Source organism: Hyla sarda, chromosome 7, assembly GCF_029499605.1.
Source record: "Hyla sarda isolate aHylSar1 chromosome 7, aHylSar1.hap1, whole genome shotgun sequence".
NCBI lineage: Eukaryota > Metazoa > Chordata > Amphibia > Anura > Hylidae > Hyla > Hyla sarda.
In genome coordinates, this window is record NC_079195.1 from 31,800,133 (window position 1) to 31,827,532 (window position 27,400).

At 45.6% G+C, this 27,400-nt stretch overlaps 1 protein-coding gene across 1 annotated transcript; it reads left to right on the forward strand.

Annotated features, from left to right (window-relative positions):
• On the forward strand, positions 1-27,400 carry LOC130283108 (C-type lectin domain family 2 member B-like). The gene is given in 7 exon segments (XM_056532293.1): positions 1-117; positions 7,826-7,904; positions 11,157-11,243; positions 13,104-13,220; positions 13,223-13,275; positions 14,066-14,172; positions 27,271-27,400. Coding segments are annotated over 7 exon segments (594 nt in total). The 5' UTR covers positions 1-96.

The following is a 27,400-nucleotide window of genomic DNA, read 5'->3' on the forward strand; positions in this document are numbered from 1 at the left end:
TCTTCGGAGAGCTGGGGGAGGAGCGGACGCGAGAATTCACGGGGGCGCAAAAATCCACCTCACACCGGGATTATACGGCGGCGGGAGAGAGAAGAGATGGAGAGCGGCGCGGAGCTGGTCAGTCCCGTCTGTAGACGCTCTTGTACCGGACTCTATAGTCTCTATGGTCTTTGCGTTGTTTTCTTCTCCTCTTATATGTGATTAATCTGTCATGTGTCAAGTTATTCTGGGACCTGTAGTTCTGTGTTGTATGTCTGTATTCTAATGTACATTACACTGAGTCATGTGTGATAGGAATCTGCGGAGGTTTCTGGGACTTGTAGTTCTCTCTGTATTCATAGCCTACAATGATTGAGAAGCTGTTGATATCAGGCGATGGTAGGTTTTTCTGGGATTTGTAGTTCTTTAGTCTATTGTATTCATAGAGCAGCTGTGTCAATTCTGTGGCTGGACGGTAACTTTAGGTGTATAACATCACATGGGGTTTGGTTTTTTCGCAGTGCACTTTATAGAAAAGATTACAGGTTCTTTTTTTTTTTGTAGGTCAAGAACATTAAAACGATACAAGTTATAAAAATGTTTCTATTATCGTACTACTTTACAAAAAAGTATCTTTTCTATTTTTTTATTTTTTTTATCAGTATGTCTTATATCCTCCCATTCTGACCCCCACCCCCTTAATTTTCAGGCATGTGAGACAAATTTTTTGTGGAATTATCTGTAGCTTTTTTTTTTAGTTTTAATGTGACTTGTTTTTTTTTCCAGGTATATGATGACATAAAATCCTAATTTTAGGCATTTTATTACCTTTACACCATTCACCATGTGGGATAATAAACATCACATTTGAATAGTTTGGACAATTACACATGCGGCGATACCAATTTTTATTTTTTATATAGGAGATTTGTATATATCATCATTAGATTGCATTCACTGTATGTTGCTGTGCCTAGTACATTGCATTATACAGTGAGATTGGCGCTCCTCTTGTACAGCCTGGCTAAACGAATCGGTGAACCAGAGGCAGGAACGGGGACCCTCCACAGCCATTTTAGCTCATCGGACCCCCTGAGTTTCATTTCATTTAAAGGGGTACTCTGCTGCTCAGCGTTTAGAAGAAACTGTTCCGAATGCTGGAGTCGGCGCTGGCAGCTTGTGACATCATAGCCCCGCCCCCTCATGATGTCATAATCCTCCCCCTCAATGAAAGCCTATGGGAGAGGGCGTGACAACCGTCACAAACCCTCCCATAGACTTGCATTGAGGGAGTGGGGCATTATGTCATGAGGGGGCGGGGGGTATGACGTCACAAGCTGCCAGCTCCAGTGTTCGGAACAGTTTCTTCATTACGCTGAGCAGCGGAGTACCCCTTTAATCCTTTAGATGCTGTAATTGGCAATGTTGACGGAATCTAAAGGGTTAATGAAGGACCCATCATTAGTGGTGAGGGTCTGGCTACGAATGGTAACACGAATGGTAACACTAATCACTATGAGGCGAGGAAAACAGTCAGCCTGATCACCCTCACTAAACATAATACACTGGATTATGGCGTGGGTGACCACGAGCCCAATGAGGGGTTAGGCTGCGTTCACACGTCCGTCTAGACTCGTCCATTCTTCTCCCATAAAAAAAAAATACAGATTTAAAAAAAAACGGACAACAACTTTGTTCTGAGAATGCTCAGAAGTCAAAACGGATGCAAACGGATGACATTAAAGGCTCATGTGCCGTTTTTTCTGCCTTAAAAAAATAAAAAAATAAAAAAGAAATGAGTGCAGACTGGTGCAAACGGATGTAAATGGATTGTAAAAAAAAAATCCCATTGACATGAATTTTTAATCCATTTACAGCCTGCAAGAACGGAAACGAAACGGGGATAAAAAAAAAAAAAAAAGGGGAACAGACGGCCGTGTGAACAAGCCCTAACTTACGAAATTTGGTCAAGAGTTTCCTGTTGTATCGCCTGGCTGTTGCTGTATTCAGTTAATTGTGTGCTGGAGGCAGGGGTCCCGCCGGCTGGCTGCCCCTGCCTCTGCCCATCTCCTTTTACTGCTGGACCCGTAGTTTGCATAATCATCTTCTGCGACTCCACGTCCCAGTGACGCGGAGTCCCCCATTCACATGCGCTGACGGACTATACAGCTCTCGGATCGTAATGACGTGAGTGCTGCGCCTGCTGACAGCGCTCTGCTAATCCAACTGTGCGCATGCGCTCCAGCTACAGAGCGGACCGGCTGCTGGGACGTGGAGTCGCAGAAGATGATTATAAAAACTGAGGGTCCAACAGTACAAGAAGACGGACAGAGGTAGGCGTGGCCAGCTGGTGAGGCCCCGCCTCCAGTGCGCAATTGACTGCATACAGCAACGGAATTTCGCCAGGCAGTACCACAGGAACAACTGGACCTGGTCACCCACGCTATAACCCAATGAATTGGGGGAAGTGTGAGTGATAAGGGACATAGATATACACAATTGTACATGCTACTGTGATACAATGTCATTGTTATGTTGTGCATTCGACAAATAATAATAATTTTTTTTTTTTAAAGAGAAACTCCGGTACATAACATATCATCTGAAAAAGATTAAGGAAGTGTGAGATGTACTCAATCTGGTGTGGTGACCGAGAACTTCAGTCTGGGTATAATCTCCTGTATACCCTGATTAAGCAGAAAATTCGTAAAGATAAATGGGGGTGACTGGTTCTCAAGGTCTTGAGTGTGATGGAAATGTGTTATATGGTTTTGTCTGTGAATATGTAATGATGATAGTGGTGTTTATGAATAATTCAAGAGGGTGATGATGGGTGTTTGTATAAACTTGAGGGTATGTATATATATATATATAAAATGAAAGAGGGTGATAGGTGTTCCTGTATAAACTGGAGAATCTGTATATAATGATCGGTGTATATGGGAGAGAGGGAAAAGTATGGGGGAGAAATACTGAGGACGGACCTAGAGGGTCCGAAACGCGTCTAGTCTTAAGGCAGTAGACACCATTGCAAGCACTATCATCACCAGCTGAACCACAGGATCATCACAGCGCGCCAGGATTCTATTACGCGCCCAACACGCTCACCGCCACGAGGAGAAGCCGAGCACCAGTGACCGCAGACAGACACAAACAAGCGGCTTCGTTTCCAGAGTGAGGACCGACATCACAAAGTCCATAGGAGTGACCGGGTGAGAGGTACATAGTACCACAAGATATTTCTTCCCCCTTTCCACTACCCAGCCTTGCAACCGCTGGAGCTTCCTCCTTTTGGCCCACTGCCAATCCATGGCTCCCTCACTCTGTTAGAGACAGCACGCACCCTCGCAACATTGACACACTGTGTCCCATTGAATTGTACTACCAACTACGGTCGCAGCACCGCTACATTGTGACTTTGTTTCTTCTTTCTGGCATACGGTCGCAGCACCGTGGACTACTTGACTATTTCACACATCTCTACGGTCGCCGTACCGAGAGCAATTGACTTGGTCTGTTATACCTTGCGGTCGCAACACCGGGTTCATTTACCTACTATTGCACATTGTATAACTATTTAGTGCTTTTTATCTACTGACCTTGTTATGAATTACATTTATGAATTATTTTAACTGTTTCATATGCATTGGGAAGTATAAGCGCTAGGGCCCAGCGTTTTTTCCTGTTTTACATTATTAAATTACAAATAAATTAAGCTTTTATCTATCCAAGTAAGAGCCTTTTCTTTTATTTTCACCATCCTTTATCTCTCTTTCATCATCCCCCTTCTCCTTCAATCATTTCCTTCTCCCCTATACTTCTCTCTCCCATATACACCGATCAATATATACACACACATCCTGCAGTTTATACAGAAACACCTATCATCACAAATATTCACTATATACATGCATATTCTCCAATTTATACAGTAACACTTACCATCCCCCTCTCCAATCATTCACAAACACCTATCAAGATACTTTTCTCCCCCATACTTTTCCCTCTCTCCCATATACACCGATCATTATATACAGATTCTCCAGTTTATACAGGAACACCTATCACCCTCCTTCATTATATATATATACATACCCTCAAGTTTATACAAACACCCATCATCACCCTCTTGAATTATTCATAAACACCACTATCATCATTACATATTCAAAGACAAAACCATATAACACATTTCCATCACACTCAAGACCTTGAGAACCAGTCACCCCCATTTATCTTTACATAACATATCATCTATCCACAGGATAGGGAATAAGTGTGTGATCGTGGGGCGTCCGACCTCTAAGACCTCCTGCCCGGCGCTCTGGCTCTTCTCATGCAGAGCTGTGTTCTACACCTCCCCCTCCATGTATCTCTGTGGGAGAGCTGGAGATACACGAGTGGTGGTCGACACTGCTCCGTGCACGGGTAGAGACGGGGCACCGGGCAGCAGATCACGGGGGCACTGTACTGGAGTTCCCTTTTAAGTAGTCTTACATTCAAGCTTTTGTTTTTTTCGGTCAATTGGATCCAACGTTTGGGAGGATCGTCTAGTGACCCCCCGACCAACGATGGCCCCGACATATGATCATTTCAGCATATGATGCTTTTGTATGTCGGGGCCATCGCATAAACGGCTATCCGGCAGCGCAGACTGCTTCAGCTGCCACCGGATAGCCATTTACGGTGCCCCGTGTGGTCCGCTGACGATCACTTACCTGTCCTCTGGGCTCCGGCGCATCCTCTTCGGGATCCCCTGCTTCGTCGGCGCACTCCATCGTCGTCATCACGTCGCTGCGCACGCCGTCCCGTCATCCAATAGGAGCGGCGTGCGGAGTGACGTGATGGCGGCGATGGAGAGCGAGGATGCCGGGGAAGAAGAGGTCTTGCCGGAGCATCGGGGACGCAGCGACAGCGATGGACGGCGACATCCCGGGCAGCGGTGACGAGCGGTTATGGTCCGGAGCGGCGGGGACAGGTGAGTAGAACTTCCTCTACCAGTTGTCTTCAACTTGCGGACCTCCAGATGTTGCAAAACTACAACTCCCAGCATGCCCAGACAGCCAACGGCTGTCCGGGCATGCTGGGAGTTGTAGTTTTGCAACATCTGGAGGTCCGCAGGTTGTAGACCACTGTCCTATACTTTACATTGCACGGATCCCTCAACATACGATGGTTTCAACAAACGATGGTCCATTTGGAACGGATTACCATGGTATGTTGAGGGACCACTGTAATCATGCAAATATTGGTGTTTCAGTTGTGCAACTTAGAAATGTAGGCCCAGTCTAACGGAGCTGCTGCCCCATCCTGAACGTGTTGGGAAAAGTAGTCTTTGTTGCCCGTCGGGGGTCACTTGCTTCCTTTTTTTTTTTTATACATGAACGGCCACCATAATAATCTAAAAGCGACCCACTGGTGCATAATCCTTTCAGGCTTTGGTTGTCTGGGCATGCTGGGAGTTGTGTTTTTGCAACAGCTGGAGGCATCCGGGTTGGAAAACGCTACCCTAAGATATCCAGGGTAGGGGGGGGGGGGGGGGGGTCTAACCGCTAAGACTTTGATCTGCTGTACTATACATAGACCCAGCCGTTGGTGTAATGCTGCAGGGCAGAGGTGTGCCACCTATTGTTCTTACCATCTGTTTTAGGTCTCTATGGAAAAAAAAACCCATAACCTTTTGTGTAGGAAAACAAAGGTCGGCAGCTGTTTACTTATCTATATTAAGGCCATTTGTTGCTTTAACCAAGTAATTTAACCACTTAAAGGGGTACTCCAGCCCCAAAACATCTTATCCCCTATCCAAAGGATAAGGGATAAGATGTCTGATCGCAGGGGGTTCTGCCGCTGGGGATCCCTGCAATCTAGGATGCAGCACCCACCTGGAAATACAGTGGTCCCTCAAGTTACAATATTAATTGGTTCCAGGACGACCATTGTAGGTTGAAACCATTGTATGTTGAGACCAGAACTCTATGGAAACCTGGTAATTGGTTCTAAAGGCACTAAAATGTCATCCAAAAATAGGAAAAACTGAGGATTAAAGAAAAATAAGTAGATAACTAATATAGATAAAGCAAATCCTTACATATAAAAGTAATAAAGATCTGCTGGGAACTGTAAATCACTGTGTATGTCAGTGTTTTCCAACCAAGGTGCCTCCAGCTGTTGCAAAACTACAACTCCCAGCATGCCCGGACAGCCAAAGGCTGTCCGGGCATGCTGGGAGTTGTATTTTTGCAACAGCTGGGGGCACCCTGCTTGGGAAGCACTGGTCTATGTAGAGAACAGGAGCTTCTTCAGGGTCCTGTACAGAACACGCAATGTCCTAAAAATGTAACATGGAGCCGCCCTCACCTGGTGTCCAAAGGAGCAGCTAACCCTGGTACAGGTAGAGAGTACAGAACATGTAATACCTCACTGTACTGTAGGGGGCGCTACCAGACATCAGTCAGTGCATATGCTTCAGTAATACAGGTAAAGAGTACAGAACATGTAATACCTCCCTGTACTGTAGGGGGCGCTACCAGACATCAGTCAGTGCATATGCTTCAGTAATACAGGTAAAGAGTACAGAACATGTAATACCTCCCTGTACTGTAGGGGGCGCTACCAGACATCAGTCAGTGCATATGCTTCAGTAATACAGGTAAAGAGTACAGAACATGTAATACCTCCCTGTACTGTAGGGGGCGCTACCAGACACCATTCAGTGCATACGCTTCAGTAATACAGGTGTTTTACCAGTGAATGGCCATTCTGATTGGTCAGTTCATTGAAACGTTTCACAGATCTGGACTGTCTGTAAATTGTATGTTGAGTCTGGTTTCAACTTACAATGGTCCAGAAAAGACCATTGTATGTTGAACCTATTGTATGTTGAGGCCATTATAAGTTGAGGGATCACTGTACTGCAGGAAGCGCTGGAGGCTCTCAGTCAGTCTTATGCCTCCCGACCACAGGGACGGAGTATCATGACATCACGACTCCGCCCCCATTTGACGTCACGCCGCCCCTTAAATGCAAGTCTATGGGAGGGGGAGTGACTTCACACGGGGGCGGAGTCATGATGTCCTGATACTCCGTCCCCGTGGTCGGGAGGCATAAGACTGACTGAGAGCCTCCAGCGCTTCCTGCAGTACTTACAGGTGGGTGCTGCATCCTAGATTGCGGGGGTCCCCAGTGGGGTCCCCAAGCTCACCTTTCTGAAGGAAGCTCTGGTGAAACACGTTTATCAAAAGGTTCATTTGTTGACTTGCTGGGACTAGTAGTGGATACCCAGAGGTCTGGTGGCTTTAACCCTTGCACCATCACACTCTCTCTATCGTCTTGGCTGGACCGATAGGGTGTGATCGTGACATCTGGGTACTAGCAGCATTCATTAGGCAGCTCGTACGTTTACCAAGAAACTGTGTTTATCTTAATGGGTTCCGTTTTATCATCTAGGAAAGTCCTTTTTTTTTTTTTAATAGACTTGGGAATGAATGGGAATTACCTGGGTCATTATGTGATTACTGTTTGTTTTTTCCCTCTTAGCGCTAAAGAAAGCGCCCCCTCTGGGCTGTGTTAGGTACTGAGCAAAGCCTCATTCACTGTGTTTATCACATCTGCCCTCTCAGTGGTGATCATAAATAACATTAGTACCTGTGCTGCAAGGGTTAAATGGCTTATCTAAGAATAGGACTTTTTTTTTCTCCTTTCTTCCTTCTTCCTTCTTCTTTCTTCCTTCTTCCTTCTTCTTTCTTCCTTCTATTCCCGGATAACTTCTTTATTATATTACTCCCCCGTATGAGCATATATTGTGTTTTTGCATGTTAAGGCTTCATCTTGCTTTTGTGTATTTTAGGCTCTCACCGAAAACAAAACATCACTGAATGGAAAGCGAAGACGTAAATCGCCCCTGACCGCACTCAAAAAATCTCATGGTAAATGTCTGATCTTACTGTCAGGTCTCACACTATTTATAAAACAGCGGATGAACTATGTATTTAAAGGGATACTCCGCTGCTCAGCGTTTGGAACAAACTGTTCCGAACGCTGGAGTCGGGAGCTTGTGACATCATAGCCCCGCCCCTCATTACATCATTTCCCGCCCCCTCAATGCAAGTCTATGGGAGGGGGCGTGGCAGCCATCACGCCCCCCTCCCATAGACTTGCATTAAGAGGGCCGGCGTGATGTCATGAGGGGGCGGGGCTATGACATCACGAGCTCCCGACACCAGCGTTCGGAACAGTTTGTTCCAAACGCTGAGCAGCGGAGTACCCCTTTAATTCTTAATTTTTACTTTAATGGCCAATAAGTGACACATCCCCTTCTTCCCTAGAGCGCAGTTAGAGATACATTCATTGATATATATCTATGTTCCATCCTCACTTCCACACAGATGGCGATATTAATGATACTTGGTCACATGTTACTCGTATGTCAACTACACATATAGGAGACTTAAATCTAGTCCAGGACTTTTAAACATCCTGCCAGCTGCCTGGAAGGCTCAGATAATAGTTAGTGCGGAGGACAGGATATGTGGTCGGGAATGTCATTCTGTAGAAAGAGCGGGTAAGTAGTAGTGTTGAGCGGCATAGGCCATATTCGAATTCGTGAATATTCGCGAATATATGGACGAATATTCGTCATATATTCGCGAATATTCGCATATTCGTAATATTCTCGTTTTATTTTCGCATATGCGAACATTCGCGTATGCGAACATTCGCGTATGTGAAAATTAACATATTAAAAATTAGCATGCGTAAAAATTCGCATATGCGAAAATTAGCATATGCTAATCTTCGCATATGCGAATTTCCGTCCGACAGTGTCACACAGTAGTATTAGAGCCTCCTTTACACCACACAAGCTGGAAGCAGAGAGGGGTGATCACTGTGATGTGTACTGTGAAGAAAAAAAAAAAAACAAAAAACGAATATTCGTAATTACGAATGTATAGCGCTATATTCGCGAAATTCGCGAATTCGCGAATATGCGATATTCGCGAATAATATTCGAATTGCGAATATTCGCGAGCAACACTAGTAAGTAGCTAGTAGTGTATAATGGCGGAGCCTTAGGATAGTATATTAGTGTATGATCTTTAGGGGTCTGACCCAAGTACCCTCTTACATTGGCAGCACCGATACAAGAGACAGATCCGGCTGGTCTTGTGAACAGGATGGGGCACAGCCATGTGTATCAAGTCAGGTTCTGCGATCATCCCTGCCCCTCGTTCTGCTAAATGTGGGAGTCTAAATGGTTCATCCTACCCATCATGCATTAGAGGGAAACTCCACTGCTCAGGCACGCCGGCACCGGGAGCTCGTGCCATCATAGCCCCACCCCTCATGATGTCATTCACCGTCCCCTCAGTGCAAGTCTATGGGAGGGGGAGTGACGGCTGTCACGCCCCCTTCCATAGACTTGCATTGAGGGGGCGGGTGTGACATCATGAGGGGGGTGGGGCTATGACGTCACAGGCTCCAGCGTTCGGAACAGTTTGTGCCAAACGCTGAGCAGCGGAGTACCCCTTTTAATGGTTTTTATTACATCAATGCAAACTCCTGAAAAAAAATCCTTTTATTCTGTTTACCTTCTAGGATTGAAAAACTATGTATTTCTGTGGTAAAACATGCATACACTATTTTTATTTTCTTCATTTTTTTTTTCTATTTTTTTTTAAGTTCAAGTTTGCAAAATTGTCTTGCATTGCATTTGCAGAAAATGCAAAGACAGCAGGATTTGGTCACATGTCCTTCTCTTAGCCAATGGATGCAGTTGGTTGTTGGTTTTACTTTACTCACCTAGCATAGGATTAGAGGTGGAAGCTTTTTTTCTCTAGCTAGTTACTTAGAGTCTGTCTTTGGTCAGGGGAGTAATGTTGCTCTGCACCTCCTGTCACACTCTTCAGGAGGCTGCACTAGTTAGCCTAGGTAGCCAATAGTCAGGCATAACTCTTACAAATAGACCACAATTCCACGGTCCTGTCTACAAGCAATTTCCAAGTCTGTTTGCCTTACGAGTGTAAGAAGGACATAGTGGGCTTCATCAAGGGACTCTAAATTACTCCGCTCAATCCATGTGACAAATCGCAAACTCACTCATTTGTGCTCGTAAATTCCGCAGCGTGAACGAGGTCTTACATATCTCATCCACACAGAAATATGAAAGTCCATGCTGCAGATTTTATCACTTTCCGCATACAGAGGTTATCCAGCCTGTTAGAATTCATGGCCTCTCGATCCGTGGACGTCTGGCTCCCGACACTCATGCCAGTCAACTGTTTGGCGTTGCTGCCTCTTTAAAGGGGTACTCCGCTGCTCAGCGTTTGGAACAAACTGTTCCGAACGTTGGAGCTGGCGCCAGGAGCTCGTGACGTCATAGCCTCGCCCCCTGATGACATCACGCCCCGCCCCCTCAATGCAAGTCTATGGGAGGGGGCGTGACAGCCGTCACGCCCCCTCCCATAGACTTGCATTGAGGGGGTGGGGCTATGACATCACGAGCTCCCGGCTCCAGCGTCCGGAACAGTTTGTTCCAAACGCTGAGCAGCGGAGTACCCCTTTTTAATGTTTCTCAACGCTTTCACTTGCTGCACTCCACCAGTAGCGACGGTGGCGGCCCAGTCAAGTCATGCTGCAGAACCTTGCAGTGCCGCTACTAAAGAATGGCTGATAAACATTGTAGATCAGGATTTCCTAACCGGGGTATCTCCAGCCGAAGGGTGTCCCGGCATGCTGGGAGTTGTAGTTCTCCAACAGCTGGAGGCACCCTGATTAGGAAACAGTGTTGTAGATTCTGCAGACTCTTTCTGATCGGCGCCTGTAGTTTGACCCTAAGGATAGGAAATCAGTTTTTTATAAGGCTGGATAACCCGTTATTCTAAGGGATATGTACAGTCACATCTCTCCCTATTCCCGCTCAGGACCCTCCTCCACATTTCTGCTATCAGACGTGGTCTCCATTTGTCTATTCCCCTGGTTAAAGAAGCAGGACCCCCGGCCTTCAGCCGATCTATAGACTAGCTTGTGTGTATGCAGGGGGATGTCTTCACCATACAACCACTTACAATGGTAGAGAATCCTGAAATTAAGAACAAAGTGCAGATTATAGCAGGAAGGATAAGATGTTCATTTCAATTCACATTTTATTTGTTTATTAATTTATTTAATTTATTTTGCAGCAAAATATGTGACTGTTCCAGTCCTATTCCTGGTCCCCTTGACTCTTATATTGTTGATCAGTTTGCTGCTCAGTCTTCATGTCAGAGGTGAGTCTCCAGTGTCTCATGTCCTTATATAGTTAAAGCAGGTTTCCCGCAGCTGAAATCTAACCTGTGGATTATGTTACATTCCATCGAAGTCAATGGGCTCCATCCGCAAGTGGAGTTTGAGCTACAGGAAACGCGTTGCGAATGTGCTAAGCATGACCCTACGCTAAAGAGGGTTATACCAACATTAATAATGATCATCCGACTCCCAATAGTAGGGGGTCCCATGTCGGGTCGTGCACTGCAGCTTCTTTCACTAGTGGAGTATAGCGCTTGCCTGTCTAGCTGCCCCAAAGCGAGTGAACAGAGCGGTCGCGTGCACGCCCAACCGCGGCTCCCCGTTCACAGTTCCGTTTGCGGTATGACCAAATGTGTGTATCACGGCAATTTTTTTAACTTTTGGTGGTTCCACGGTATATAACGGTATTTCCTAGACACCCTCCATATTAATTATCAGCCCACATCCCCATCGGGGTAAATACTCACATATCACCCGCAAGTGCTGCCCTCCTCGTCCACCTATTTGTTGCGGCCGCCGGCGCTGGCTCTCTATACTGTGCGGTATCCCTATGCCCGGGCTGCAAAAGGTAAACAAAATAAACTTTAACGCACGTACGTCGGCCTTACGCTGGGGGTGGGAACGTCGGAGAGCTATCAGCCGCCGCAGCCATGTTCCGCCTAGTCCGGTGAAAGGCTGAGCCCACTGTCATGTAAGGAGCCGGCTTCTTACATGACAGTGGGCTCAGCCTATCGCCGGCCAAGGCGGAATATGGCTGCGGCCAGAGATAGGCTGACGGCTCTCCGACGTTCCTGTCCCCAGGAAACAGGTGAGGCCGGTACTGGACCAATGGGAGGTGAGTTAAAGTTTATTTTGTTTATTTTTTGCAGCCCGGGCATAGGGATACCACACAGTATAGAGCAGTGGTCTCTAACCTGCGCACCTCCAAATGTTGTAAAACTACAACTCCTGCTGGGAGTTGTAGTTTTGCAAAATCTGAAGGTCCGCAGGTTGGAGACCACTGGTATAGAGTATCAGCGCCGGCGGCCGCAACAAACAGGACAAGGAGGGCAGCGCATGCGGGTGACATGTGAGTAGTACCCTGATGGGGACAGTGCTGGGCTGGGCTAATAATTAATTGGGGGGGCAGATCAGCGCTCGCAGGTCACATAGGATTAGTTTCCTGATGTGGGGACAGCGCAGTGCTGGGCTGATTCGTTCATTCCCAAGGGGGAGGGGCCAAACCGGTATTGCGGTATGAGTTAAAATTCATATCGTGCAGCACAAAAATTTCGGTATTCGGTATGAACCGATATACCGCCCAGCCCTAGGTCAGTGTTTTCCCAACCAGGGTGCCTCCAGTTGTTGCAAAACTACAACTCCCAGCATGCCCGGACGGCCGAAGGCTGTCCGGGCATGCTGGGAGTTGTAGTTTTGCAACAGCTGGAGGCACACTGAGAAACACTGATATGGGGACAGGCAGGACCCCGGTTCTTGTGATCAGTGAGGGTCCTCGCCGTCAGACCCCACCAGCTGTAATCCCAGGTTAAAAAATAATCCAAGCGGAAATTTGGCCTAATTCCAACATTTGTTTGTAGATGTCCACGGTTGTCCCATCATTCAGAATATTCAGCTGCTAAAATAAAGGAATTGCGTCTTGTATGAATAATTTTCCGTTAGGTTCACGTCTGCATCAAAGGCTCCATAATGTTCAACAGATGTAAACGGACTTGGCCGATCTGCTGCACAAACACCGGACACCAGCGAAACCTGACGGGCCCTATTGACTATAATGGGGAGTCTTCCGGTATGGTGTCCGTCCAATTGACAGGATGATTTTTAATGTCCGTTTGTTTGGACAGGTTCTCCACGGGGAGCCTCTAACCCAAGGGAATGTCATATCCCCGAGATCGTCCTCCCTGACCCCTGTGAAGATGACTGGATCTGGTACAAAAAAAAATGTTATCACTTTTCTAAGGAAATTGCGCCTCCAAGAACGCCACTCTTGCCGTCGTAGAGTCCAAACATGAGATGGTAAGTAGGATGTAGCAGTGCGCCAAAATGAAAATTTTGGTCCGGAACCAAAAATTTGGGATGTTCTTGGCTGAAAATCAAAACCGAAAATGGCCCAAAAATTACAATTCCCAGGGGAGTTGTTCTACAGAGAACGTCTCTCCCTCCACTGCGCATTTCATACTCCGCCCGCGCCTCACAAAGGGGTTGTCCAAGAATAGAAAACCAAGGCTCATTTCTTCCAAAAAAAACACCACCACCCCCTGTCCTCAGGTTGTGTGTGGTATTCCAGCTTGTCTCTGGTCACTTCAGTGGAACTGGTAGGTAGAAGTAGTGGGAGTCGGCACTCGTCACCTTGGCGTGGTGCTTGTGGACAGGTAGGCAATAGGTAAGTAGAAGAAATCCCAGCACACACAATCTTGATGCAATTCACCTGAAGTGTTTATTCACAAGCGTACATAGTGATACAGCAGCTCACAGGACGCGTTTCTGCCACCTCCTGGCCTTCATCAACTGATCAGTTGATGAAGGGCACGAGGTGGCCGAAACGCGTCCTGTGAGCTGCTGTATCACTATGTACGCTTGTAAATAAACACTTCAGGTGATTTGCATTAAGATTGTTTGTGCCAGGATTTCTTCTACTTACTTCAGTGGAACTGTGCCTGCAATACCCCACACAACCGACAGACAGAGGACAGAGGACAGAGGTGGCGCTGTTCTAGGGCAAAAGCAGCAAAGTTTTTTTTTTTTTATCTAATCCTGGATAAGTGTCTGGTTGATAGTTTTTACCTCTTTTGGTTTTTATCTCCAGGAGTTCATCATTCGATATAAAGGCTCTTCTGATCACTGGATCGGGCTAAAGCGGGAGAATGTTACACAACCGTGGATTTGGACCAATGGCTCCATCTTTAACAATACGTAAGTGACTTTGTGGAAGGATTCTGTAAGTAAAGTACCAGAAATTCTGATACTCATGTAAAAGGAAAACCTCAATTGTGGATCTTTTTTTGCATCATAAAGACCTGTAAGAAGGCTCTAGAGCAGTGGTCTCCAACCTGCGGACCTCCAGATGTTGCAAAACTACAACTCCCAGCATGCCCGGACAGCCGTTGGCTGTCCGGGCATGCTGGGAGTTGTAGTTTTGCAACATCTGGAGGTTTGCAGGTTGGAGATCGCTGCTCTAGAGAATGGTTCCATCTGTCCTAGAGACATGTCAGAAGTTTTGATCAATGTAGGTAATAGTGTTCAGACCTCCATTGATCAGGAGAACATGTGACACACTCTTAATTTAAGTCTATGGAACGTGTCTCGATCAACTAACACAGACCAGGTAGAGGAGCGCATGGCTGCGTGGACTTCTCCCAACTAGTTCTTCTGATTGGTGGAGGCCTAAACATTTAGACCTCCATTGATCAAACTTTTGATTTGTCTCTAGAACATGTCAAAAGTATTTTTACTGACAGCTATGCTTTAAAGCGTACCTTGTTATATCAAAGAATAAAAACATAATTCTTCTGTATTTTACTCAGTAGGTCATGCAGCTTCTTTACATGTTTTTTTGGGGGGTCTAGCTTCTGTATTTGGTTCACAAATCCCTCTGTTCTGCTGCTCACCCATTCTGGTATCCACTTCTCAGGAAGGGGCGTGTCTGAGGCAAGCACTGAGCCCGCCCCCTCACTCACTATGCATTCACTTCCTACCTGAGTCTGCTGTGCTGGATTTCTTCATCCAATCACTGCAGGCTGCTCTGTAACCCCCTCCTCTCTGTTTTCATGCTGCAGTCTAATAGGACAGGGGTGAGCACAGAGGAGTGCTAGTCTCGCCCCTCACTTCCTGGACTTTGTCCCAGCCGGTGCTTCAGCTGGGACAAAAAAATATGCTGCAGTCAAACTGCGTTATGGCCTGGATGGTATGTCGACCCCTAGTGGTCTTTTATTTATTCTTTTATTCATTTTTTTTTTTTTTTTTAGAAGCCATGATTTCTTTAAAAGGAGTTAAATTTTTTCATGAAGTATATTAGAAAGATTAATGTTTTGCCAAGATGTACAACATATAAAAAGTTTTTTGATTCTGACAGTGCCCATTTAAATATACTTTGTATTCCAGTTTTAGAACATTTAGTTATTGGTGAATAGAAAAAGGAAAAATAAAAAAAAATTAAAAAAATAAATATATATATATATATATATATTTTTTTTGTCAAATGGTTTATTTGTAAAGTATACACTTAACACAATGATGTAAAAGTTGAAAATCCAGGTTCAGACCAATTGTGGGGGGCAGGGGGCAAGCAATCTCCAGGGCCCCAGCTCTCCTTTTAGCCCAGACCCCTGAGGAAGCTCTATGGAGTGAAGCATGTCGGGGGGGCCAGTTGATTTGGTGTTTTAATCATTGTTGCTAGAGGGAATAAGGTGAACTACAGGAACCAGCTATTGCAGCTTTCATGTGAATTTTGCACCAACATTTACATTCCTTGCACTGGTCATAGGTGCTATCACACTTGTTTATACATAACACTGTTCATTTCACTTTGATGATATAGTTGTTGTTAACATCACACTTCATATACTTTACTTTCTTACTTGTATTCACCCATAACAGTTAAGTTTTAGGCTTGTGCTGTAAGGAGGGATTTTTGTGCCCCTTTCGGCACTATGGATTCAGGTATTACTATACCCTTGATCTTACAGGCTACGTTCTGTGGATTTTAGCACCATATTTATCACAGGCCATGCGACAATTTTAGTACATTTGGCGCACACAAACACTTACACCATACACACTGAAGGTGTAGAAAAATTGTTCACCTTTGTATAAATGCCTCAATTCCCCCCCCCTCCCCTCCTGAAACAGGATCTGAGTAAGCGTCACATGATCAGGATGTGGTTTTAGCCTGTGGTGTCTTTTCAGGCTATTGTGGGAAACAAGGATCTTGTAAAGGATTAGAACAAAGGCTCCTGGCTAAATAATATAATAATGTAGTAGTTTTCATAATTGCAATAATTTAATAATTGTATTAATTTTAACCCATTAAGGACCAAGACCATTTTCACCTTAAGGACCAGAGCGTTTTTTGCACATCTGACCACTGTCACTTTAAGCATTAATAACTCTGGAATGCTTTTACTCATGAATTTGATTCCGAGATTTGTTTTTTCGTGACATATTCTACTTTAACATAGCGGTAAAATTTTGTCGATACTTGCATCATTTCTTGGTGAAAAATTCCAAAATTTCATGAAAAATTTGAAAATTTTGCAATTTTCAAACTTGAAGCTCTCTGCTTGTAAGGAAAAGAGACATTCCAAATAAATTATATATTGATTCACATACACAATATGTCTACTTTATGTTTGCATCATAAAGTTAACAAGTTTTTACTTTTGGAAGACATCAGAGGGCTTCAAAGTTCAGCAGCAATTTTCTAATTTTTCACAAAATTTTCTAAATCTGAATTTTTCAGGGACCAGTTCAGTTTTGAAGTGGATTTGAAGGGCCTTCCTATTAGAAATACCCCATAAATTACCCCATTATAAAAACTGCACCCCTCAACGTATTCAAAATGACAATCAGTAAGGAAGTTAACCCTTTAGGTATTTCACAGGAATAGCAGCAAAGTGAAGGAGAAAATTCAAAATCTGCATTTTTTACACTCGTATGTTCTTGTAGACCCAGTTTTTGAATCTTTATAAGGGGTAAAAGTAGAGAAATCCCCCCTAAATGTATACCCCCAAAATGTATAACCCAATTTCTCTCGAGTAAGGAAATACCTCATATGTGTATGTCAAGTGTTCGGCGGGTGCTGTAGAGGGCTCAGAAGGGAAGGAGCGACTATGGGATTTTGGAGAGTGAATTTGTTTGGAATGAAAGTCGGGGGTCATGTGCTTTACAAAGCCCCCCCGTGGTTCCAGAACAGTGGACCCCCCCCCCCCCCACGTGACCCTATTTCGGAAACTTCACCCTTCAAGGAATGTAATAGGGGTGCAGTGAGCATTTACACCCCACTGGCCTTTGACAGATCTTTGGAACAGTGGGCTATGCAAATGAAAAATTTGATTTTTCATTTTTGCGGACAGCTGTTCAAAAAATCTGTCCAACACCTGTGGGGCGTAAATGCTCACTGTACCCCTTATTACATTACGTGAGGGGTGTAGTTTTCAAAATGGGGTCACGTGATTGTTTTTTTTTTGTGTGTTTATGTCAGAACCGCTGTAACAGTCAGCCACCCCTGTGCAAATCACCTCAAATGTACATGGCGCTCTCACTCCTGAGCCTTGTTGTGCGCCCGCAGAGCATTTTATGTCCACATATGAGGTATTTCCATACTCAGAAGAAATTGAGTTCCAAATTTTGGGGGTCTTTTTTTCCTTTTACCTCTTGTGAAAATTAAAAGTATGGGGCAACCCCAGCATGTTAGTGTAAAAAATGTAAAAACATTTTTACAATGACAGCTGTTATAGACCCCAACTTCACCTTTTCATAAGGGGTAAAAGGAGAAAAAGCCCCCAAAATTTGTTAGGCAATTTCTCCTGAGTACGGAAATACCCCATATGTGGCCCTAAACTGTTTCCTTGAAATACGACAGGGCTCCGAAGTGAGAGAGCGCCATGCGCATTTGAGGACTAAATAAGGGATTTGCATAAGGACGGAACCGGATGCAAGAATTTCACTTACCTCCGATACCAAAAATACCCTATGGCAGGGTTTCCCAAACAGGGGGCCTCCAGCTGTTGCAAAACTTCCAGCATGCCTGGAAAGTCAATCGCTGTCCGGCAATACTGCGAGTTGTCTTGCAACAGCTGGATTCTCCGTTTTGGAAACCGTGTCATACAAGATTTTTTTTTATTTTTATTTGGGGGGGGGGGGGGTGATGGGGGTCTGTGTAGGGGTATGTGTATATGTAGTGTTTTAAGTGTATATGTTTATTTTGTGTAATGTAGTATAGTGTAGTGTTTTTAGGGTAAACTCACACGACCAGGGTCTACAGCGAGCTTCCCGCTGAGAGTTTGAGCTGCGGCGGAAACTTGCTGCCTCTCAAACTTGTATCATGAAGTTCGCTGTAGACCCCGGCCGTGTGAATGTACCCTGTACATTCACATGGGGGGGAGGGGCGCAAACCTCCAGCTGTTGCAAAACTACCACTACCAGCATGCCCTTTGGCTGTCCGTGTATGCTGGGGGTTGAAGTCATGCAACAGCTGAAGGCACACTGGTTGCAAAACACAGTTTGTTACTAAACTCATTGTTTCGCAACCAGTGTGCCTCCAGCTGTTGCAGAACTACAACTCCCTGCATGTACAGTCTATCAGTGCATGCTGGGAGTTGTAGTTTGAAACAGCTGGAGACACACTGGTTGCGAAACACTGAGTTGGGTAACAAACTTCGCAACCAGTGATCCTTCAGCCGTTGCAAAAACTACAACTCTCAGCATGCAGTGACAACTGAGGGCATGCTGGGACTTGTAGTTATGCAACAGCTGGAGGCATACTACTAACACTCCCAGCATGCCCTCTGGCTGTCCGTGCATGCTGGGGGTTTTAGTTATGCAACAGCTTGAGGCACACTGGTTGCAAAACACTGAGCTGCCACCTCGGTCCTATCCCTTCAGGATGATCGGAGCGGTCTCTGACTGCTCCGATCATCGTTATTTTCCGGGTGATCGGGTCACCAGAGACCCGATCAGCCCGGAACCCCGCAAGTCCTTGTCATTAGTCAGTCACTAACTGACTGACTAATGACAATGATCTGCAGCAGGGAACCAGTCTGATTGGTCCCCAGCTGCATAGTGTCATCGGTCAGCTGTCAGGACAGCTGAGATGACGTTTCTATCACCATGCCAACGGACATGGTGATAGAAAATGTATTGGACGTGTATACACGTCCATTTGCGTGAAGTCACAGAAAAAATGGACGTGTATACACGGGAAGGGGTTAATAATTGTAGTTGAATAATTTTAATAATAAAAAATAATTCCAATGAGTACTCCAGGATCAGGATATAGAAACGTATCCCATATCCTAGGTATAGGGGGTCCGACCGCTGGGAACGCATGTGATCTCTTTGTTCAAATGGCGCGTGTCAATCAACACACGAAGCGGCGGCCGACGCGAACCCTTCATTGCAGCCCTGTGGGAGAGCAGGCGATTGTAATGTAGTGCTCCGACTCTCCCGTAGGGCTGCACTGAGGGCCGTCGGCTGCTGCTTGATGCGGTGGTTGACGCCCCTTTTGGAGATTGCGTGGTGTCCCTTAGGATAGGGGATAACTTTTTATATCCCTAATACTATGTATAATAATAGCAATAATTTAATTATTATTGTTATTATTTTCAGACATAGCATTGTGGTCACTATTTGGTCCTCATTTTGGACAGCATTTATAGTCAAAATCAGAAGTGGAACCAAAATAGAGAAGAAATGTTATTGGTAAGTTCTGCCATTTTTTTCTTTTTCTGTATTTTGGACCCACTTCTCATGTTGGCTAAAAATACTTTGTGTGAACCCAGTGTTGGTCTATGATCATAGCGCAGTTCACAGCAGACACACACAGCTACACATGGCCACACCAGGGACAGTCCTTAACTTTCATCTTAGAACACATTCAAAATTTAAAGGGGTACTCCGGCCCCAAGACATCTTATCCTCTATCCAAAGGGGACCCCCGCAATCTAGCGTGCAGCACCCACCTGTAAGTACTGCCGGAAGCGCTGGAGGCTCTCAGTCTTATGCCTCCCGACCACAGGGACGGAGTATCGTGACGTCACAACTCCACCCCCATGTGATGTCATGCCCCGCCCCCTCAATGCAAGTCTTCAAGAGGGGGGGTTGTGACGGACGTCACGCCCCCTCCCATAGACTTGCATTGAGGGGGAGGGACTTGACATCACCATACTCCGTCCCCGTGGTCAGGAGGCATAAGACTGAGAGCCTCCAGCGCTTCTGGCAGTACTTACAGGTGGGTGCTGCACGCTAGATCGTGGGGGTCCCCAGTGGCGGGACCCCTGCAATCAGACATCTTATCCCCTATCCTTTGGATAGAGGATAAGATGTCTTGGGGCCGGAGTACCCCTTTAAGGTGGAGGTTGGGTACAGCACTTTGTATACACTGCCCTGTACCAGGACTGGTTTCATTACTCTACAACAGTGGTCTCCAAACTGTGGGGCTTCAGATGTTTCAAAACCAGACAGTTTGGAGACCACTGCACTACATTATGAGCCCATTATGATGAAGAACAAAAAACACTGAAACTAGTGTCAAGCCACATAGACTCATTTTTGATATCACATTGTCCCATGCAGGTTCTCATCCTCAGAATGACGGTTCTGTCTACTTGAGCACTCGGTTTTCTTATAAGTGCAAAACCAATCAAACATAACCATACATATAAAATAATACTGTAAATATGAATAGACCTAGTGCTAATATATTGAAAGAAGCCCCCAATGTGTAATACACCTAAATGTAGACTTCAATGGGATGACACAGCAAAGAATGGAGCTACTTATAAATCAGTGCAAAAATATAGGTATTTTATTGAAATAATGCAAATGCCACATACACTTAAAATCAATTAAAAAGGGGAAATGGTCACAAGATAAGCAGCATCACCAGGGCCAGCACATGAATATTGGGGCAATATACAATAGCAGTAATATCTGGATTGTATGGAAAGCCTTTAATATGCAAACATGATATATAAAAGAGTCTAACTTCGGAGCGTTTCAAGATGAGGAGACTACAAAGTGCAATGTGCTGCAGCCATACTGATAGAATGGAATATACAAGTGCATACAAAGAGCTATACCAACCAAAGGTCCCGGGATGCTGGGTAATGTTCGCCAAGTCCCTGCTCTGCTTCTGCCACTTACAGTGCTGCATGTCAGCCCCAGGTTCCTTGCTGCACCTCATGTCGCATTCCCTCCAGATAAAAAAAAAATATTTTTGGATTAAATTATCACATTTCAGATCCTGCACTGTAAACACTAAAAAATAAATCCAAATGCCAATTTTTTTGATCACATCCCAGTAAAAAGTGAACAAAAAGACAATACTACGCAAAAGTTGTACCGATAAAGACAGCTCAAGGCACAAAAACAGAAATTGTGCTGATTGCTGGCTCCTAGTCAAAGAAAATGTATTAAACCCTGCTCTAACCTAACTGTGGACCAAACCAATGCTCAGTCACTACCTACATTAATGGACTGGTCCAATGAACTGTCCCAACTGTCTCTTAGCCTACTGTGGACCAAACCAATGCACAGTCACTACTACTATTTCAGCCAAATTTTATAGGGTTGTGTATCCGGAAAAAAAGAAAATTAAATAAAAATTAAAAAGAACACCACAAGGTGTGGAATGTACTTACATAATCCTCCTGGCCTGTTTCTGGCACTATTCACTGCTTCCATCCCCAGTTAGAAAGGGGATGTGGCTTATTGGTATGATGTCAGAAGGGGGTGTGGCTTGATGAGCTATGATATGGTCGAGAGTGGGTAACTGGGTTGGATGATGCTAAAAAAGTGTGGCTTGTCAAAATGATGGCAGAAAGGGGCTTGGCTTAAAAAGGAAAGGCTGCTAAAAGCCAGTACACAGTGTCACATGATCTCTGCCTCAGTTGGGAGGGGGGAATAAGAGAGGAGACAGTGGACTGAGGATGACAGATTTTTCTTCTCTTATGCCTATAAAAGCATATTCCAACAGGGAAAAAATGGCCCAATACAGGTAATAAGTGTATATTACAATACAGTTTGTCTGGCATTCAGGGGACAAAATACGAAAATGTTACTCTGAGTACCCCTTTAAATTTAAAGGAGATATGCAGTAAAAAAAATAATAAATAAATAAAAAAATTATTTTGGGGGCTGCAAAAAGAAAACAAAACAAAACCTTTAATTCACCTTCCTACATTCCCCCGTTGCTGAGATTTCGGGTCCCGTTCCTCCGGTGCTGTTGGTCTTCTGGCTTCTTTAGGCTGGGAACATCACAGACCCGTCAGTGTATCGCCAGCCGCAGTGATGTCCCACCTCTGCCGGTGATAGGCTGAGCGAGCTGTCATGTAAGGAGCCGTCCAAAGCTCCCCCTAATATGGGGGGGAACTATACTGCCAGCCTATTGTGGGGGAACTATACTGCCAGCCTAATGTGGGGGAACTATACTGCCAGCCTAATGTGGGGGAACTATACTGCCAGCCTAATGTGGGGGAACTATACTGCCAGCCTAATGTGGGGGAACAATATTGCCAGCCTAATGTGGGGGAACAATGCTGCCAGCCTAATGTGGGGGAACAATGCTGCCAGCCTAATGTGGGGGAACTATGCTGCCAGCCTAATGTGGGGGAACTATACTGCCAGCCTAATGTGAGGGAACTATACTGCCAGCCTAATGTGAGGGAACTATACTGCCAGCCTAATGTGGGGGAACTATACTGCCAGCCTAATGTGGGGGAACTATACTGCCAGCCTAATGTGGGGGAACTATACTGCCAGCCTAATGTGGGGGAACCATACTGCCAGCCTAATGTGGGGGAACTATACTGCCAGCCTAATGTGGGGGAACTATACTGCCAGCCTAATGTGGGGGAACTATACTGCCAGCCTAATGTGGGGGAACTATACTGCCAGCCTAATGTGGGGGATCTATACTGCCAGCCTAATGTGGGTGAACTATACTGCCAGCCTAATGTGGGGGAACTATACTGCCAGCCTAATGTGGGGGAACCATACTGCCAGCCTAATGTGGGGGAACTATACTGCCAGCCTAATGTGGGGGAACTATACTGCCAGCCTAATGTGGGGGAACTATACTGCCAGCCTAATGTGGGGGAACTATACTGCCAGCCTAATGTGGGGGAACTATACTGCCAGCCTAATGTGGGGGAACTATACTGCCAGCCTAATGTGGGGGAACTATGCTGCCAGCCTAATGTGGGGGAACTATGCTGCCAGCCTAATGTGGGGGAACTATGCTGCCAGCCTAATGTGGGGGAACTATGCTGCCAGCCTAATGTGGGGGAACTATGCTGCCAGCCTAATGTGGGGGAACTATACTGCCAGCCTAATGTGGGGGAACTATACTGCCAGCCTAATGTGGGGGAACTATACTGCCAGCCTAATGTGGGGGAACTATACTGCCAGCCTAATGTGGGGGGGGGGATAACGATACTGCCAACCTAATGGGGGGGGGGGAACTATACTGCCAACCTAATGTGGGGGGGGGGGGACTATACTGCTAACCTAATGTGGGGGGGGAACTATACTGCTAACCTAATGTGGGGGGGAGGGGGGGAACTATACTGCCAACCTAATGTGGGGGGACGACTATACTGCCAACCTAATGTGGGGGGACGACTATACTGCCAACCTAATGTGGGGGGGGGCTATACTGCCAACCTAATGTGGGGGGACGACTATACTGCCAACCTAATGTGGGGGGACGACTATACTGCCAACCTAATGTGGGGGGACGACTATACTGCCAACCTAATGTGGGGGGGGGGACTATACTGCCAACCTAATGTGGGGGGGGGACTATACTGCCAACCTAATGTGGGGGGGGGGCTATACTGCCAACCTAATGTGGGGGGGACTATACTGCCAACCTAATGTGGGGGGGGGGACTATACTGCTAACCTAATGTGGGGGGGGGGGAACTATACTGCTAACCTAATGTGGGGGGGGGGGACTATACTGCTAACCTAATGTGGGGGGGGGGGACTATACTGCCAACCTAATGTGGGGGGGAACAATAGTGCATGTGCAAGATCTGAGAGGCAGAGAAGGAGGTACGATAATGGGATACAAGGGAAAGCAAGACTGGTGAAAGAGGCATGTACCGCTCTGATAGTCTTGGAGACGGAGGGCTGGGCAGGCAGGGAGAGCCGACCAATCCAAGCAGGCTTTGTATACAACAACCAGCCAATCACTAGTAAGGTACCGTACATCGCGGTAGAGGGGTAGTCTTATACGGCGAGTATATCCCAAACTCTCTATTTTAACCGTAAAAGTTGGGGGTCGTCTTATACGCAGGAAAATATGGTACTTTATATATACATTTATATATAGTGGCAATATATTCGTCAGCGCTTTACAATTCTGAGGGCACTTATACAGCAAAGATCAGACATTATAACATTGTCAGCTATTATTTTTAGTTCCAATTCAGAGTGTTTGGCTGCGTTCAGGGGCTGTAAATTCTCTGCGCCTGTACTTTCCTGGAACTGGAGGTGATAATGGTGCCGCCTTCTCACTGGTATCTATGACTATCACATCAGTGATTCCCAGCATTACACATCTACTATTCTCACAACCTTTTACTCAGATGAGTTCACTGGAAACCACCCACAAGCCCACTCGATCCAAATATTTCATATTTTTACGTTCAGAAAATGTTGTTCTTGAAAAACATATTCACACCATCATACACTTTGGGGATTTTGATATCTAAATATGTACATCAGTGTTTCCCAACCAGGGTGTCTCCAGCTGTTGCAAAACTACAACTCCCAGCATGCCCGGACAACCTTCGGCTGGGAGTTGTAGTTTTGCAACACCTGGGGACACACTGTTTAAAAAAATGAAAATTACAATTTTAGGGACAAGTCCCCAAGGACTGCCCTAAACTAGAGACCACTTAACAAAATTATTAAAACTTAACTTTTATTCCAATTTATCAAAAATAAATATGAATTGTGTTTATTGGTACCATAGTGAATAAATGTTAAAAGACCGGTCATCCACTATGTGACTACAACTAGAATGATCCTTCCAATGTGTTTTGTGAACAGTGTCACTGTGGGAACCTGAAGTTCCTCTAGACAGTGCTGCCACCACTGACCAGAGGGAACCCCCACACACTTGCAAATATTGCTAATGTGTCACTTGGATGCCGTTATTTAAAAACATTATAGCCCCTCCTGCTGACGTTTCGCCAGTGTACCCTGGCTTTTTCAAAGAGATGAGGACAGGGTACTCATCTCATGTCCTCATCTCATGTCCTCATCTCTTTGAAAAAGAAAAGTACTTCCTCTGGAGCATACAGCAGCTGATAAATACTGGAAGGAATACATTCTTTAAATTTAAGTAATTTAAAATCTGTAACTTTCTGCCACCAATTAATTTAAAAATAAAAATGTTTTTCACCAGCGTACCCCTTTTAACTTGATAACTATAGCAATGTGTAAGGGCCCTTTAAAGGTGCACTATCGTGCACAAAAATTGTATTCCCTACCCGCAGAGTGACCCCCCCGACAATTACAGACTGGTTCAGAGAGATTCTTCATATTCAAAGCATGGAGGAATGTATGGCGGACTCTAAATCGGGCTCAATGCATGTTGGTTGGGTGTGATTATAGAAACATAGAAGTTGTCGGCAGATAAGAACCATTTGGCCCATCTAGTCTGCCCAATAATTGGAATCCTATCAATAGTCCCTGGCCCTATCTATATGAAGAATATGGCAGGGATGACTCTTGCCGTAAACTCTTACAGTGCTCTGGCGTCTCTTTCCTAGGACTGCGCTGGTGCCCCCCCACCTCTTTTCGTCCCTGTTCTCTCTGCCTTATTTTTTATTTTTTTAAAGCACAACTATGCAAAACAAAACACAAGGTTTGGTAAAGGCCCTGTGTGAAAGTCACGCAGATGAACAAGCAAACTCCAGATTGTCGGCTGATCTCCTCTTGCATTGAGGGGGCGGGGCTATGACGTCACAAGCTCCCAGCACCAGCTCTAAGCATTCGGAACATTTTGTTTCAAACGCTGAGCAGCGGAGTACCCCTTTATAGGAATACTCCGGGATAAGGGGGTTTTCAGTAACTTTATTGCTGAAAACATGCCACTGCCCTATTTGTCCCACCGCGGTTCCTGGTGGTTTCTGGTTCCCTGTGGTCAATATGTCATGTTGTGGTCCAGCCTCGCTGCCTGCAGTGATGTTCCACCTCAGCCGGTGATAAGCAGAGCGGCAATGTGACATTTTAAGCACCGGCACCCGTCTTCTTCCTGGTGCCAGGACTCAATATGCTGCACTGCTGCTCAGCCAATCACCAGCTGATGGGGACACCACAGTGGGCAGCGATTTTCTGACCTTAAGTGTGACTTATTGACCACAGGGAACCAGGAAGATAAGTAGATTCTCTAGGGAACCTAGAATACCTTGAATAAGATTTTTTCATTTAAATAATTAATGAAAAGTCTATTAGGTTGTTATATCAGGTATTCTAGTCCTATAAGGAGGTGATGTCATGTAGCTAGGAATTGTAGAGCACTGCTGGAGAGAGTAGACTGAAGGGGGCACAAATCTTAAACAGGACTATGGTCATTTAAAGGAGTTGTCCAGTCCTGAAAAACATATCCCCTATCCTAAGGGGCTCCCCCACGATCTCCTGTACGCGGCCCTGGCAGTGGGAAGGGGGCGTGTTGACCACCGCACGAAGCGGCGGCTGACACGTCCCGTCAATACAACTCTATGGCAGAGTCGGAGATTGCCGTAAGCAGCACTCCAGCTCTGCCATAGAGTTGTATTGAGGGGGCGTGTCAGCTGCCGCTTCGTGCGGGGATCAACATGCACCGTACAGAAGATTGCGTGGGGCCTCTTAGGATAAGGGATAAGTTTTTCAGGACTGGACTACTCCTTTAAAGGTATTTTATTAATATGTGGGCGGGACTGCAGGGATAATTACAGTGGGATACTTACCCAGCCCGATCCCCTGCGATTACTGGTTTCCTGAGCATCTGGTCCCTGTTGTGGTCCTCATGCTGCGCGGACAAGACCTGTGATTGGCTGAGCAGGGAATTCCTGTCCGCACATCACATTATTAAAATTTGTAAGAAGATGACTGCAGCAGGGACCGGACCCTCAGCAGACTGTCCGCAGTGGGGATCAGACCAGGTTGGTTATTTTCATTGTACCCATCGCCACTTATGAACCCTTCGCTGCCTGGACAGGATCAGTGCACGTTCCAGAGATTGTAATTTGTCAACAGAATTTTGGTTGTTAATAATATCTCTTCTTTTTTTCACCTCCAGGTTCCTAATTATTGGCATTTCGGATTGTGTCCTGGTGAACAGTGGTCGTATCTCCAGCGCTTCCTGTTACTCCGATAAACACTGGATCTGTAACAAGCCCGATGCTTTCTCTCTAAATCCTCATTTTTAG